General features: G+C 40.0%; 1 protein-coding gene across 1 annotated transcript in view; it reads right to left on the bottom strand.

The window, feature by feature from the left end:
• Positions 1–1620: 1620 nt before the first annotated feature.
• Positions 1621–16163, bottom strand: part of LOC110880491 (caffeic acid 3-O-methyltransferase) — a 31703-nt gene continuing 17160 nt past the window's right edge. The window contains exons 4-5 of the mRNA XM_022129014.1: positions 2025–2089; positions 1621–1935 (exon numbers count right to left, since the gene is read on the bottom strand). Coding sequence (XP_021984706.1) covers positions 1621–1935; positions 2025–2089 — 380 coding nt within the window. The remainder of the gene's footprint in view (positions 1936–2024; positions 2090–16163) is intronic.

The raw sequence follows: 16163 nt of genomic DNA, 5'->3' as shown, positions 1-16163 counted from the left end.
AAGTCTTTGAAGCTCATATATATGGAGAAGGATAGTTCCAAAAGTTTTTAGTTTGCATCACCTGATTTCTCTCTTTACACAAGTGTGATTAGGGTTTTCATTGTTTCTCTCTCGGATTCATCTTGAATCTGTGAGTGTTTTTTGAGTGAGTCTATAATCATTGGCTGATCCGAGTTGGTATCATATTATTATAGGCAGCTTGGTTTATCTTACAGTTACCCCGTCCAGATATTGCTCATGTTGTTCATGTAGTTAGCAAGTTTGTTACTGCTCCTACTTCTGTTCATTAGGGAGCTGTTCTTCGTATTTTGAGATATCTTCGTGGAACTCAATTTCACAGTCTTATGTTTCCCTCAACATATTCTCTAGAGTTGCGTGTCTACAATGATGTTGATTGGGATAATGATCGTAAATCAACCACTGGTTTTTTGTGTTTTCTTGAGAGATTCATTAATCTCATGGAAAAGTAAGAAACAAGATGTTGTTTCAAGATCTTATATTGAGACTGAGTATCATGCTATGGCTTTGACTAGATGTGAGATTGTTTGGTTACGATGTCTTCTTGTATATATGGGTGTTACAATCTCTTAGCCTACCCCCTTACATTGTGATAACCAAAGTGCTACGCAGATTGCTAAAAACTTTGTTTTTCATGAGAAAACAAAACATATTGAGATTGATTGTCATTTTACTCGTCAACATTTTCAGCGTGGGACAATTTCGCTTCCTTTTGTTCCATCAGCCTTGCAGATTGCGGATAATTTTACCAAGGCTCTGTCGGCATCTCGATGTAGGTACTTATGTGACAAACTCTCAATGCTTATTAGTTATTACTGTTGCATTGTGAGTTTGAGGGGGAGGTTAGTGTAATAAAATAAGTTTAGTTATTAGTTTATCATAGTCTTTGGTCCGTTAGCTAGTAAGCATGTAGCCCGGCTATATAATATTTATTTTCTTTTCATTTGTATTTTGTGTTTTTTTCTAATGAATGAACCCTAGCCACTTTTTCTTTGAACGTGTTTGTCTTTCAACATTCCAATCTTTGGTATAAAGCTCAAATTTAAGCTTGGACTCGTTTAAAGTCACTAGATTCGAGTTTTAGAAAATAAAATCTTGAGCAGTCATGAGTGGCTTCATTATTTTGACCCTAGATAATATTTTCTATTTAATAAATATAATGTTTTTGTTCTGACCCAGACAAATTTACCAAAGATGTTTGACACTTTGACCATTAAATTTGCCACCTTCAGTGATTACATCGTTCGAAATAAAGTTATCTATAACTAAAACCATATTGCTATGGTAATAGCTTAATTCTATTAAATCATATTTAACCCCATTAACTATTTAAAAAAAAACATGTGTGACATATTACTCAACCGTATCCAGCTAATATTTTTTTTAATACTATATTGTCCTCCTATAATTACGTTAGTGAATATATTATTCCTTTTGCTAGAAGATGGGCCAAGTCTCACCAACTCCTCACCTACAAGGCTACAATCATGAAATGCATTTAACAAATCCACTGTCGTGTTTATTATCATATTAAACGAAATGACATATGAAATCCTTTAACTTCGGATCCTGGTTAAAAGGTTATTATATTCAACATATAAGTTAAATATTCTTGTAGAATTCCATGATCCAAAAAGTAGAGACCTCGCAAACCATTTTCATAGAAGCGAATCCGGCCTCTTTGGCCAAGACGTTGTATTCTTTTGCGGTTCGCTCTTTGCCACCTGGGTTAGCAATCAACATTACCATATCATTGCCGATGGCAGTTTTAGAAACTTCATCACCACAACTAATATCACTCTCAGGGTCGGGAATGATCACTTCTACCACCACCACCTTACCATGCTCCGGTAATGCCGCCCAACAGTTCTTTAGAAGCTTGATGCAATAATTGTCACCCCAGTCATGAAGTATCCACTAAAAGAAGACGAAAAATAATTGTGCTTATTTAACAGAAAAGCAATATTATTTAAACTAAGATTATGTTAAAGAACTTGAGTACAAACCTTCGTAAAAATAACAACTCCTTTAGGAACATTTTGGAACATATCTCCTCCGACATGCTCCACACCTAGTTAAGAGCATCAAGTAATTATTAGTGACATAGAGTCTTGGTTATTGTCGGTTTGAAATCCTAAGAATTTGATGTTCATAGTTTAGCGGTTTAATGGTTCAATCCAGTTTAATACTTAGAACCGGTTGCTTAAACTTTTTATTATATATAATTCTTTTCACGTTTATATATATATATATATATATATATATATATATATATATATATATATATATATAGAGAGAGAGAGAGGCCGGTTAATGTACAATATACTTTAACGTACGAGCGTATGCTGTGAAATTATGCACGTTGTAAAACTCAAAACCTAATCACGCATGTTGTGTGTAACACCCCAAAATCCGAATGTTTATAATCGTTAAATGTTCTCGTATGGTTCATCAAGAAATGAATGACTAGGTTATTTAACCAAGTTAACAAAATGGCAAAAACAATTAAAGGAATGAAAGTTATGCCCATTTATAATTAATGACAACTTGAGGGGCTAAAGTGGGTTAAGTTGAAAGTTGAATTAATAAATAAAAAAAAATGTCACTCACAAACACACACACGATCGTGTGTTCTAGAGAGAGCAGGAGCTCTCATGAAGCCAAAACCCTAACTTCATCTAATCCATCAAATTGGAAGGGTAAACGAAGCTCAAATTCAGAACCGAACACGAATTTGTGATCACCTAAACGAGGGGATCATAAGGTATGTCTTAAATTCTAGTTTGGTGATTATCCACGAAGTGGGTTATGTTGTAAATCGGGAATTGGAATGAAATTGAGCATGAGGATATGTTAGAATCATAATCTAGAACATGGGTTATGCATTATTTAGGTTAATTTGATGTTTAGAGGTGAAACCCATTAGTTACGGTGAGAATGATGAGTTGAATCATCATCCATGTCTAATTCTTGTTGCATGTTGATTGTACTATGTGGGTATGATGAATTCTTGTTAAATGAATTGAAAGAAATATGGTGTTGATATCCTTGATGTTATGTATGAATGATAAATACTAATTAGTAAGAGGATTGGATGAACTATGTATGAGATTAGAAGAATATGCATAAATTAGTTGTACATTGTGCATTAAAAGGTGTACGCACACCAAGTGTTTGATGAAATGCCTAGTATAAGCTAGCATGTGAAATTAAACGTTAAATAATGGATGAACATGTGTAGAGTTTGATAATAACATGATTGATGATAATTAAACATGATGTCACACCCCGATTCCCACGTGTCTCACCGGTGGGGGATTACCGTGACGTAGTTGGCAACATTATAGTCAAACCACACAATATATATGAATGCACAGCGGAAGCACAAAGATAATATATTTCAACGTTAAGTGTGATATCGAAGTATCACCAATGTTGAAATAAAATCCACAGGGGATCAAATAATAAATAACAAAAGTATTGTTCAACAGACTTCAGGGATCTTAAGCTTGCGAGACTTCTAGTGATGCTAAGGAGAAATCCCAGCCAATTACGCATAGTACCTGCATTTAGTCTTTTTGGGAAAATACGTCAGTTTACACTGGTAAATACATTCAACCGACACTTTTGTAAAATGTTTAATAAAATTGGTTTAAATGCTCAAGGCACAAACTCTTTATAACTTGGGATAATTTATAATCAAATCTTGTAAAGATTTACATGTTACTATGCGTTCTGTCGCCCGGGTCGTGCCGGGTTAAAGTTTAATAGACACACCACATAGCATAAAACCATGGCGGGTAACCAACGGCTACGCTTTTATAGTCATGGAATTAATGCCGGGTGTACGCCTACACCCGGATGTCGAGGTCGTGGTCATTCGTAAATGTTGCCAAGGATATCCGGGACATGGTCATTAAGCCCTCAAAGGCGTAAAGCCAACAAAACAAGTTTTTAAACGGGTCACATTGATAATACCCAGCTACTAATGAGTTGGGGTCAATTGTCCGACCAAGCGGTATTTTAAATACCGTAACCCAAGCCCGTATAACGGAAAATAAGTTAAAAGTATTTACCTTTGCAAGTATAATTCCTTAATTGAAATAAATTGCAGATAGCTTTTACTGGTCTCCTATTCTGGAACGAAGGTTATAAAATAACCTATTAGAATCTTAACGGGTCTTTATTCTAGCCGTAGCTTAGACCGGTCAGTTTCAAAGGATAGATACGGTTTAATCGCGTGAAAGGCGAAAACCGGGAATGGAATGTGATTTTGACCCAACAAGTTTGAAGACTTGTTTTATAGGGGTATAATAATCACACTCTGTAATTTGGGGTCAAAACAATATGGTTTGACCCGTTTCGGCTAGTTTATGTAAACTAGTTACATAAGCCGAACCGTGCGCGCAAAAGGCGTAACGGGTAACCGTAGGAGTCCTACATTGTTTTTCTAAGTCAATATGCCTTAAAGAGGTTGTGGTATCAGTAGGATACCTTCTGTAATGCCCGTAACGAGTTTAAGTTCATTTTATGCCCCAAAGGGGTATTTCGGTCTTTTTAAAGATTATAAAAGGGGTTTCTGAGTTCTACAGGAAATCTTAGTTTCCTGAACAGTTTATAAAGTTCAAAATACTTTATTTATTATTTAAAATCAGTAGCAACTGGAATCGGGTCAAAAGACCTTGTAGAACTCAAGTTATGGCCGAAAAGGGTATATTCGGTATTTACCGAACCGTTGCCATAACCGTAGGTTATGAGCAGGTTAAAAATAATTAAAAATCTTTAAAAATCCCAAAATATTATTTTACATCAGTGAGTAAAAGTTTTGGTGTCGAAATCCGGGTTTAGATAGGCGTTATGCTAATTGCGCTATTTAATTACTAAAGTTTCGCAATTTGCGCTATTTAGCATAACTCCTATTCTGGACCTCGGATTGACATGAAATTTTAGGTACATGCTTAGAAATCAGTAACTAAGGTTATGATTCTTTCACATGTTCGAAATTCTCGTTTTAATTCAAAAAGGGCGTTACGGTCAAATTTTAAGCATTTAACGGAAATGTGTAAAAGACTCGGACAAACAACGATCCGGTCACAGAGGGTTATACCATCATGTAACCTGGTCCTAAGAGAGTCCTAAGGCATATCTAAATGAAACTTTAACGGGTCAGAACTGAAGTCAATGCAAAAGTCAAACTTTTGCGACTTTCGGCTCCGAACCAGGTCAAAACAGAAAATGGTCGGATCAAACAAGCTTAGACTTGTTTATATACTTATTATCATGTTTTATGAGTGTTCAAACAGGTTACATATCATCTGCATTACAGATTATGCAAGAAATCGCAAAATGACATTTCTGTTGACTTTTTCTAAGCACGTTTGACTCGACATTTGGACTAGTTAGAGTGGGAATCAGAGGGTGCCCTTTTAGGGGTTTAAAGCCCACATGATTACCATCATATAACTATCTTTGATTCGACAAACCACTGGACCATTCGTAATTTATCGCAAAGTCAATCGTTAGTTACGACAGATTGACTTTTAAGCTAAACTAAGCAATAACTAAGACACAAAAGGGTTGGCATACTTACAGAAGCTTGGTGCACGACTTAGAATGATAGAGGAATGCTTGAGAGCTCCAAAGATGGCCAAGAGAGCAGGTTTGAGGTGTGTTTCACTTATGCACAATGTGGTGTCTTTTATAGTGAAAAAATGGACTTAAGATCATTACACATCACCCTACCATGGAGCATGGGTGTTCAGCAGGTGGCCCTGGGTGCTAGGGGTCATGTAGAGGGCGCCCATGCTTCATTTATTGCTCAAATGATCGTTCACAACTTCAAACAACAAGTCTGTCCAAAGTTTCTGCATCTGGGACTTGTACGCGGCCCGCATTAGGATCAAGCAACTCACACGCGGGCCGCATGGATCCTAATGTCAGAAAACGTATCTACACCTGGCTCGCGGCCCGCATTAAATCATGTCTAACCTTAACGCGGCCCGCATTAGACTTTATTTTCAAGATTTTTAAATCTTTTGTAATCATTAACCAAATCTTTTGTAATCATTAACCTGACCTTTCGATTTCGAAGGGGTAACTTTGCGATTTGGCCCTCGGTTAATTATAGTTAAGGGCCTCGTGCCTTTTACTCGCACTGATAAGTCTCCGGTTAGTTTAATTACTATTCGAAAAGCCTTAACTTTTATTGTTGACGCTTTTAACCCCTCTCATACGAATTTGATCATAACTTTCTCGTTTTAAAACGGAACTTCGCGAAATTTATATCGTATATTCTAGTGAGCGTACTTTACTGTTACAAAGCCTTGGGTTCATCAAAGGGTCACTTAGAGGTATAAATTAAACATGTTGACACAATTAACCCCTGCAGCTTGTAATCCCTCACCTTCTTCCGCGTTTCGCTCCGTACGATCCATGATTTATTCGTTTGAAGGTACGGGCATCATTTAGGGTTACTATACAGTACATTTACCCTTTGTTGACATTTATAACCCTCGAATTTACATATTTTCAAAGTTTGTCAACTTTAGTCCTTTATTTAATATTTAATGCCACGTGTAAACTCATGACACGTGTTAACACATTATTGGACTCAAAATTTCGAGGTGTTACATCCTCACCCCCTTAAAATAAATCTCGACCCGAGATTTACTCAAACAAATAAGGATATTTTTCTTTCATCGTGGCTTCAACCTCCCACGTGAATTCGGGACCTCTACGGGCATCCCATTTGACCTTTACTATAGGTACATGCTTCCTTCGAAGCTTCTTCACCTGTCGATCTTCAATCGACAAAGGTTTTTCCACAAATTTCAAGCTCTCATCTATATGCACATCTGTATGAGGTATCACCAATGATTCATCAGCGAAGCACTTCTTTAGATTGCAGATGTGGAACACATTGTGAATTCCATTGAGCTCTTCCGGCAAGTTTAACTTATGGGCAACGGACCCGACACGTTCGATAACCTCGAAAGGTCCTATGTATCTCGGGCTTAGTTTGCCTTTCTTACCGAAACGCATCACCCCCTTCCAAGGTGACACTTTAAGTAACACCTTTTCACCTACTTCGAAGTGAAAATCTTTACGCTTCAGATCCGCATAACTCTTCTGCCTATCTCGGGCAGCCTTGAGATGGTCTCGAATCTGGACAATCTTGTCCGTCGTTTCGAAGATTATCTCTGGTCCTGATAATTGGACATCTCCAACTTCCGCCCAACAAACAGGCGATCTACACTTTCTACCGTATAATGCCTCGAAAGGCGCAGCCTTAATGCTGGTATGGTAGCTATTGTTGTAGGAGAATTCGATTAATGGTAGGTTCTTATCCCAACTACCACCCAAATCGATAGCACATGCACGTAGCATGTCTTCCAACGTTTGAATAGTACGCTCACTCTGACCGTCTGTCTGAGGATGGTAAGCCGTACTAAAATTCAAACGTGTGCCCAAAGATTGCTGGAAGCTTTTCCAGAAATGCGACGTGTATCTAATATCTCTGTCGGAGATAATAGACACAGGTATGCCATGTAGGGCTACAATATTATCAACATATAACTGGGCTAACGTGTCGGAGCTATAAGTCTCCTTGATGGGTAAGAAATGAGCTGACTTAGTCAGTCTATCGACTATAACCCATATTGTGTCATTTCCTTTCCTTGTTTTGGGTAACTTGGTAATAAAATCCATAGTTACACATTCCCACTTCCATTCAGGAAGTTCAGGTTGTTGTAGCAAGCCAGACGGCTTTTGATGCTCAGCTTTGACTTGCGTACAAGTCAAGCATTTGGCTACATAAGCGGCTACAGACTTTTTCAAGCCTATCCACCAATAATTTGCCTTTAGATCCTGATACATCTTATCAGCCCCCGGGTGAACAGAATATTTGGAACTATGGGCTTCCTGGAGGATAACATCTCGTAGTCCTCCATAAATTGGAACCCATATTCGTCCATTCAATCGTAAAATTCCGTCCTTGCTAAGAGTTAACTGCTCCTCAGTTACTCCTAACTTTTCTTTAGGATAGTTAGCTTCCAACACAGCTTCTCTCTGTGCAGCTAACACCCTTTCAATCAAATTATTCTTCACTTCAATGCTCTTGGCATTGATTCGGATAGGTTTCACCCTTTCCTTTCTACTTAAGGCATCAGCGACTACATTCGCCTTGCCTGGATGATATCTGATTTCACAATCATAATCATTTAAAGTCTCCATCCAACGGCGTTGCCTCATGTTTAGCTCCTTCTGATTAAACAGATGTTGAAGGCTCTTGTGATCCGAGTAGATCACAAACTTGATACCATACAGATAATGCCTCCACAGTTTTAGTGCGAACACAACGGCACCCAACTCCAAGTCATGGGTGGTGTAATTCTTTTCATGCACCTTTAACTGTCTCGAAGCATAGGCAATAACCTTGCCTTTCTGCATGAGCACACATCCCATGCCAGTGTGTGATGCGTCGCAATAAACTACGAACTCTTCTGTACCTTCAGGTAATGTCAGCACAGGAGCGTTGCTCAGCTTTTGCTTTAAAATATCAAAGGACTCTTGCTGCTTAGGGCCCCAAACGAACTTTACTTTCTTCTTGGTTAAAGAAGTTAAGGGCGCAGCAATCCTTGAAAAGTTTTCAATGAATCGCCTGTAGTATCCTGCTAACCCCAGGAAACTACGAATCTCTGTAGGCGTCTTTGGCTCTTGCCAATTCATGACAGCCTCTACTTTAGCGGGATCCACCTGGATACCATGCTCGCTGACAACATGTCCTAGAAATTGGACTTCTCGTAGCCAAAATTTGCACTTGGAGAATTTGGCATAAAGTTTCTCATTATGCAGGAGTTTGAGAATACAACGAAGGTGTTTCTCATGGTCAGCTTGGTTCTTCGAGTAGATAAGAATGTCGTCGATGAAAACGATGACGAATTTGTCTAAGTACGGCTTGCAGACGCGATTCATGAGATCCATGAACGCAGCCGGTGCATTAGTGAGCCCAAAAGGCATCACTAGGAACTCGTAGTGACCGTAACGAGTCCTAAATGCGGTTTATGTACGTCTTCATCTCTGACTTTCAGTTGATGGTAGCCTGACCTCAAGTCAATCTTCGAAAAATAACTTGCCCCTTGTAACTGATCGAACAAATCGTCGATCCTCGGCAAGGGATATCTATTCTTTATCGTGACCTTATTAAGCTCGCGATAATCGATGCACAGACGCATCGATCCGTCCTTCTTCTTTACAAACAAGACAAGTGCTCCCCAAGGAGACGAACTAGGTTTGATGAAACCTTTAGTTAGCAGTTCATCCAGCTGGGTCCTCAACTCCTTCATTTCGGTTGGTGCTAGCCTGTAAGGTGCTCTAGCAATAGGTGCTGCTCCAGGGATGATATCGATCCCGAATTCCACTTGTCTATCTGGTGGCAAACCAGGTAGATCTTCAGGGAAAACTTCTGGATACTCCGAAATGACGGGAATGTCTTCTATCTTCGGTTTAGGCTCTTCAATAATTACCTGTGCCATGTAAATGACACAACCTTTCTTTATACATTTTGAAGCCTTGAGCATAGTCACTTGCTCAGGCAATCCGTACTGGGTATCTCCCCGAATGGTAAGCGATTCACCAGACGGAGTCTTTATCACCACTTGCTTTCTGTTGCAGACGATTTCGGCCTGGTTGTGAGATAACCAGTCCATACCCAATACTAGGTCAAAACCGGCCAATTTAAAGGGAAGTAGAGATAGAGGAAAAGAGTGGTTCTTAATGGATATCACACATCCATCTAACACAGTGGAGACGGTTTCTATGGTACCATCTGCTAGCTCTACCTCATAATTCACATTTAAGGTTTTGACAGGCATATTCAGCAATTTGCAAAATTTATGATCTACGAAAGACTTATCAGCGCCCGAATAAAAAAGTACTCTTGCAAAGATATCATTTACGAGAAAAGTACCTGTGATCACGTTATCATCCAGCACTGCTTCTTTCGCCTCCATCCTGAAGACTCTTGCATTGGTCTTCTTGGCCTCTTCAGGCTTCTTAGCATATTTAGGGCAGTTGCTTTTAATGTGCCCCTTCTCGTTGTAGTTATAGCAGGTTGCATCTTTTATCTTCTTGCAGTCCACAGTCTTGTGGTCCTTGGACTTGCATAACCCGCAAGCATACGACTTCGACTGAGTCTGCGAGTTTGATTCGAGCCTACACTTCCCAAAGTGATGTCTCTTGCAAGTCTTGCACTTGGGCTTCTCACCAGCCTGTTGCCCATCCTTCCTTGACTCCAACCCTTTCTTGTTATCACCGTTTCCACGGTGCTTCTTGCCCGACCTCCGTGAAGTATCATCTTCACGCTTTCTCTTTTCAGCCTCTTTGTTCCCCAGCGATCTTTGTCGGACCGCGTCCAGAGTAAGGGACAAAGATATGTCGGCTACAGATCGAAAGGTCGCTGGCCGAGAGGCCTTCACGCTTGCCTTTATTTCGGGGGCTAACCCACCGATAAAACGAGCTATTCTCTTCCGCTCCGGGGTTACCAGATACGGAACCAACCGGGACATCGTGTTGAAGCTCGTTAGGTAAGCTTGCCAGTCAAGGTTCGTCATCACCAATGACAGGAAGTCAGTCTCTATCTTTTCAACCTCATGTTGAGGGTAGTAATTCTCCTTGATGAGATAAATGAATTCCTCCCATGACATGCTGTATAGAACAGCCTTTCCCGAGGCCTGAACCAAAGCCCTCCACCAAGCCAGGGCCTCGCCCTTGAATGATTGTGACACATACTTTACCACATCCTTCTCTGCACACCCACTGATGTCCACCACGGTGTCCATCTCGTCTAGCCACGTCATGCAATCAACCGCTCCTTTCTCCCCAGTGAAGTCTCGGGGTTTGCATGATACGAAGTACTTATAGGTGCAGCCTCTGGCGCGAGATGCATCAGTATATACCTTCTCTGGACGGACACTGTTTTCATTGGACGAGTGATTATCATCGTCCTTTCTCGGCTTAGACAGTGGTTTGCTGTGAGATTTTGAGTGGGTTTTCGGCTTTGAGTGTGGTTTGGATATGGTTCTGCTCCGAGATTCAGTATATTCCTCGTATTGTCGATCCAGAGCTGCCTTAACAGCATTATCGACAAGAGCTTTCAATTCTGCGCCCGTCAAATGAATCTGGGCGTTATCATATTCGTCTTCCTTCGAGTGGCTATTCTCCCCACTAGGATCAGCCATGGTAACTTGAATCTGCTACAGAAGATAACGAAAAATTTATTTAGGAGTTTATTAAGGAATTGTCTTTTATGGCAATTCATTAACCATGGTAAACAGAGACCATATCTGGTTAATTTGTTACTCACTTATATTTAGGATTTGAACATACTTATCCTATTTACAAATAATGTTGCTAGTGGCATAAAGCCTAGCCACGAGGACGTTTTTATAATATTAGCCGAGATTACCGAGAATCAAGGTATGAAGGTTTGAACCGTAGTCCTTTTACCCTTTCTGACAGGGAGTCATAGACCACCACTGCATTTTGTCTTATATGACAATAATTATGGCCCGTAGGCACTACACCACTAATGGATGTTTTATAATTTGGCCCGTAGGCACTACATCGCTAATGGATGTTTAACAAGTTTGGCCCGTAGGCACTACATCGCTAATGGATGTTTCAATAAATGATCATCTTTATTGATGATTTAACCCATGATTTATAAATCATTAATTTGGGCTTTGGAATCCTTAAATGGATTCTTATATAAGGATGATGCGTACGATTTTAACGAATCACATCTGCCATGAACGTTAACATGATTACAGAGGTTAACTTGGAATCTGAATCTTTTAATCAGGTCTTACCATCTTGGCCGGATCTTATAAAGACACCTGGCTAGGTTTCACTCTTAAGATTCTTTATTTAGGCAGATTTAAATTTAAAAGGAATGATTTGTATTTATTTCATATATAGTAATAACAAAAATGAAATTTATAACATAACATTCCATAAACTTCAAATACGATTACACGCTGCCCTAAGCGGGACTTTTAAATAAATAACTACCTACGCAGAGGTTTATGGAAAAACAAGTCCATGCAGGGACCAACACAAGATAGATGTCCGCACAGGGACTATAAAGATAAGTCTACGTAGGGACTGAAATACGATAAATGTCCACGCAGGGACTAAATTGCAAATACAACATTACATAAGGAGACTAATGGTCTCGTTTCTTCCTCCCTTTTAGTAGGTTCGCTAGGCCTTTGAGAAATCCACGATTACACTTGCGTTCTTGTTCGAAGTCTCGTTCCACACGGTTTAAACGGTGGAGTATTTCTTCTTGCTCTGGTGGAGAAAAACGCGGCTGCTGCGATGGCAGCTGAACCGGAGGTCTAGGAGGTATAGGATACCCATGAGCTGAGTAATCTGCTCTCCAAGAGGTTCCATGGAGGGCATTATGATTAGCCGCTATCACATATGGGTCGGCATCATAGTTATAGTTGTAGTGCGTATGAGTCGGCTGCTCAAACGGATTGTATGCCGTGGAAGTGCCGTACGCTGGTATCGGATTGTCATATCCGAATGGTGGCGGAGGTGGTGCAACTGGTGCAGAATTCACCTCTGCAGGGTGACCAGAAGGTTCCCCTAATTGTGGTTCTTCTTCAGGTACTGACGGAAAGTGACTAGCACTCGAGTGGCGAGGGGTGCTGAAATGAAATTCCCCTCCTCGGGTAGACATCCGTGCGCCTGATCTTCTACGCCTTGGCGGATCTGGAATTACTGGTTGAACCGTTGGCGGTGGCGGTGGCGTAACTGCCACGAACCGCGAATCCTCAGAAGGATCCTGTTGTTGCTGTTGATCATGAGGCGAGTAATGATGTGAAGGTGTAAAGTACCAATTACATTGGTCAAACCTCGCCTGGTAACTATCGGGACCTTGATAGGGTGTCCCATGGAAGGATGACCCGTCCGAGATCTCGATTGGATGATTGGGAGTTCCCCTTGCAGGCTCGACGGGGTCTGTATCCTCGTCCATATCCACTGCATTATCTTCAGAAAAGTGATCCTCTGGTCCTAAAGGGTTATACCCTATAGGTTCTTGGACGTAATCTGCCGGATTAAACTGTCCTACGAAGAAAGGTGAAGGATCGCCGTAAGATCGGTGCGAAGCAGATCGCTGTAGAGGTATAAAGGATGGTTGAGGGTTATTGGGATTGTTTTCCGAATCTGGTCCAAATGAATGGCGGTATAAGGGTGTTGAGCTATGCGAGGTAGAATGTCTCGCAGGTTCAAAGAGATTTCTTCTTCATCTCTGTGGTTCTTCACTCCTTGTACTGGAAGGAGCTCGCATGTTCGAAGGTCCAGCTTCGTGATCATTGTTAGTAATGATCGTTCCTTTTCCTCTTCCTCCTCTTCCTCGTCTGATTACAGGTGGCATATTTCCTGCTTTCAAAATTTTAAATAATAATAAACAATAAAAAGACAAACTAGAATAACAATTCGAATTTGTCCTATGTTCTTGTCTAGACTCAAGTATGTGCAATTGTGTAACTGATATTAAACACAAAGGCTAGTGTTTAATTCACTCAGTGTTGGCTCTGATACCAACCTGTCACACCCCGATTCCCACGTGTCTCACCGGTGGGCCCGGTGGGGGATTACCGTGACGTAGTTGGCAACATTATAGTCAAACAACACAATATATATGAATGCACAGCGGAAGCACAAAGATAATATATTTCAACGTTAAGTGTGATATCGAAGTATCACCAATGTTGAAATAAAATCCACAGGGGATCAAATAATAAATAACAAAAGTATTGTTCAACAGACTTCAGGCATCTTAAGCTTGCGAGACTTCTAGTGATGCTAAGGAGAAATCCCAGCCAATTACGCATAGTACCTGCATTTAGTCTTTTTGGGAAAATACGTCAGTTTACACTGGTAAATACATTCAACCGACACTTTTGTAAAATGTTTAATAAAATTGGTTTGAATGCTCAAGGCACAAACTCTTTATAACTTGGGATAATTTATAATCAAATCTTGTAAAGATTTACATGTTACTATGCATTCGGTCGCCCGGGTCGTGTCGGGTTAAAGTTTAATAGACACACCACATAGCATAAAACCGTGGTGGGTAACCAACGGCTACGCTTTTATAGTCATGGACATAATGCCGGGTGTATGCCTACACCGGATGTCGAGGTCGTGGCCATTCGTAAATGCTGACAAGGATATCCGGGACATGGTCATTAAGCCCCCAATAGCGTAAAGCCAACAAAACAAGTTTTTAAACGGGTCACATTGATAATACCCAACTACTAATGAGTTGGGGTCAATTGCCCGACCAAGCGGTATTTTAAATACCGTAACCCAAGCCCGTATAACGGAAAATAAGTTAAAAGTATTTACCTTTGCAAGTATAATTCCTTAATTGAAATAAATTGCAGATAGCTTTTACTGGTCTCCTATTCTGGAACGAAGGTTATAAAATAACCTATTAGAATCTTAACGGGTCTTTAATATAGCCGTAGCTTAGACCGGTCAGTTTCAAAGGATAGATACGGTTTAATCGCGTGAAAGGCGAAAACCGGGAATGGAATGTGATTTTAACCCAACAAGTTTGAAGACTTGTTTTATAGGGGTATAATAATCACACTCTATAATTTGGGGTTAAAACAATATGGTTTGACCCGTTTCGGCTAGTTTATGTAAACTAGTAACATAAGCCGAACCGTGCGCGCAAAAGGCGTAACGGGTAACCGTAGGAGTCCTACATTGTTTTCCTAAGTCAATATGCCTTAAAGAGGTTGTGGTATCAGTAGGATACCTTCCGTAATGCCCGTAACGAGTTTAAGTTCATTTTATGCCCCGAAGGGGTATTTCGGTCTTTTTAAATATTATAAAAGGGGTTTCTGAGTTCTACAGGAAATCTGAGTTTCCCGAACAGTTTATAAAGTTCAAAATACTTTATTTATTATTTAAAATCAGTAGCAACTGGAATCAGGTCAAAAGACCTTGTAGAACTCAAGTTATGGCCGAAAAGGGTATATTCGGTATTTACCGAACCATTGCCATAACCGCAGGTTATGAGCAGGTTAAAAATAATTAAAAATCTTTAATAATCCCAAAATATTATTTTACATCAGTGAGTAAAAGTTTTGGTGTCGAAATCCGGGTTTAGATAGGCGTTATGCTAATTGCGCTATTTAATTACTAAAGTTTCGCAATTTGCGCTATTTAGCATAACTCCTATTCTGGACCTCGGATTGACATGAAATTTTAGGTACATGCTTAGAAATCAGTAACTAAGGTTATGATTCTTTCACATGTCCGAAATTCTCGTTTTAATTCAAAAAGGGCGTTACGGTAAACTTTTAAGCATTTAACGGAAATGTGTAAAAGACTCGGACAAACAACGATCCGGTCACAGAGGGTTATACTATCATGTAACCTGGTCCTAAGAGAGTCCTAAGGCATATCTAAATCAAACTTTAACGGGTCAGAACTGAAGTCAATGCAAAAGTTAAACTTTTGCGACTTTCGGCTCCGAACCGGGTCAAAACAGAAAATGGTCGGATCAAACAAGCTTAGACTAGTTTATATACTTATTATCATGTTTTATGAGTGCTCAAACAGGTTACATATCATCTACATTACAGATTATGCAAGAAATCGCAAAATGACATTTCTGTTGACTTTTTCTAAGCACGTTTGACTCGACATTTGGACTAGTTAGAGTGGGAATCAGAGGGTGCCCTTTTAGGGGTTTAAAGCCCACATGATTACCATCATATAACTATCTTTGATTCGACAAACCACTGGACCATTCGTGATTTATCGCAAAGTCAATCGTTAGTTACGACGGATTGACTTTTAAGCTAAACTAAGCAATAACTAAGCCACAAAAGGGTTGGCATACTTACAGAAGCTTGGTGCACGACTTAGAATGATAGAGGAATGCTTGAGAGCTCCAGAGATGGCCAAGAAAGCAGGTTTGAGGTGTGTTTCACTTATGCACAATGTGGTGTCTTTTATAGTGAAAAAATGGACTTAAGATCATTACACATCACCCTACCATGGAGCATGGATGTTCAGCAGGTGGCCCTGGGTGCTAGGGGTCATGTAGAGGGCGC

The sequence above is a fragment of the Helianthus annuus genome, chromosome 10 (genome assembly GCF_002127325.2).
Source record: "Helianthus annuus cultivar XRQ/B chromosome 10, HanXRQr2.0-SUNRISE, whole genome shotgun sequence".
Taxonomy (NCBI): Eukaryota; Viridiplantae; Streptophyta; class Magnoliopsida; order Asterales; family Asteraceae; genus Helianthus; species Helianthus annuus.
Note: the sequence above shows the minus strand (reverse complement) of the source record. Positions and strands in the feature narration are given on the sequence as shown.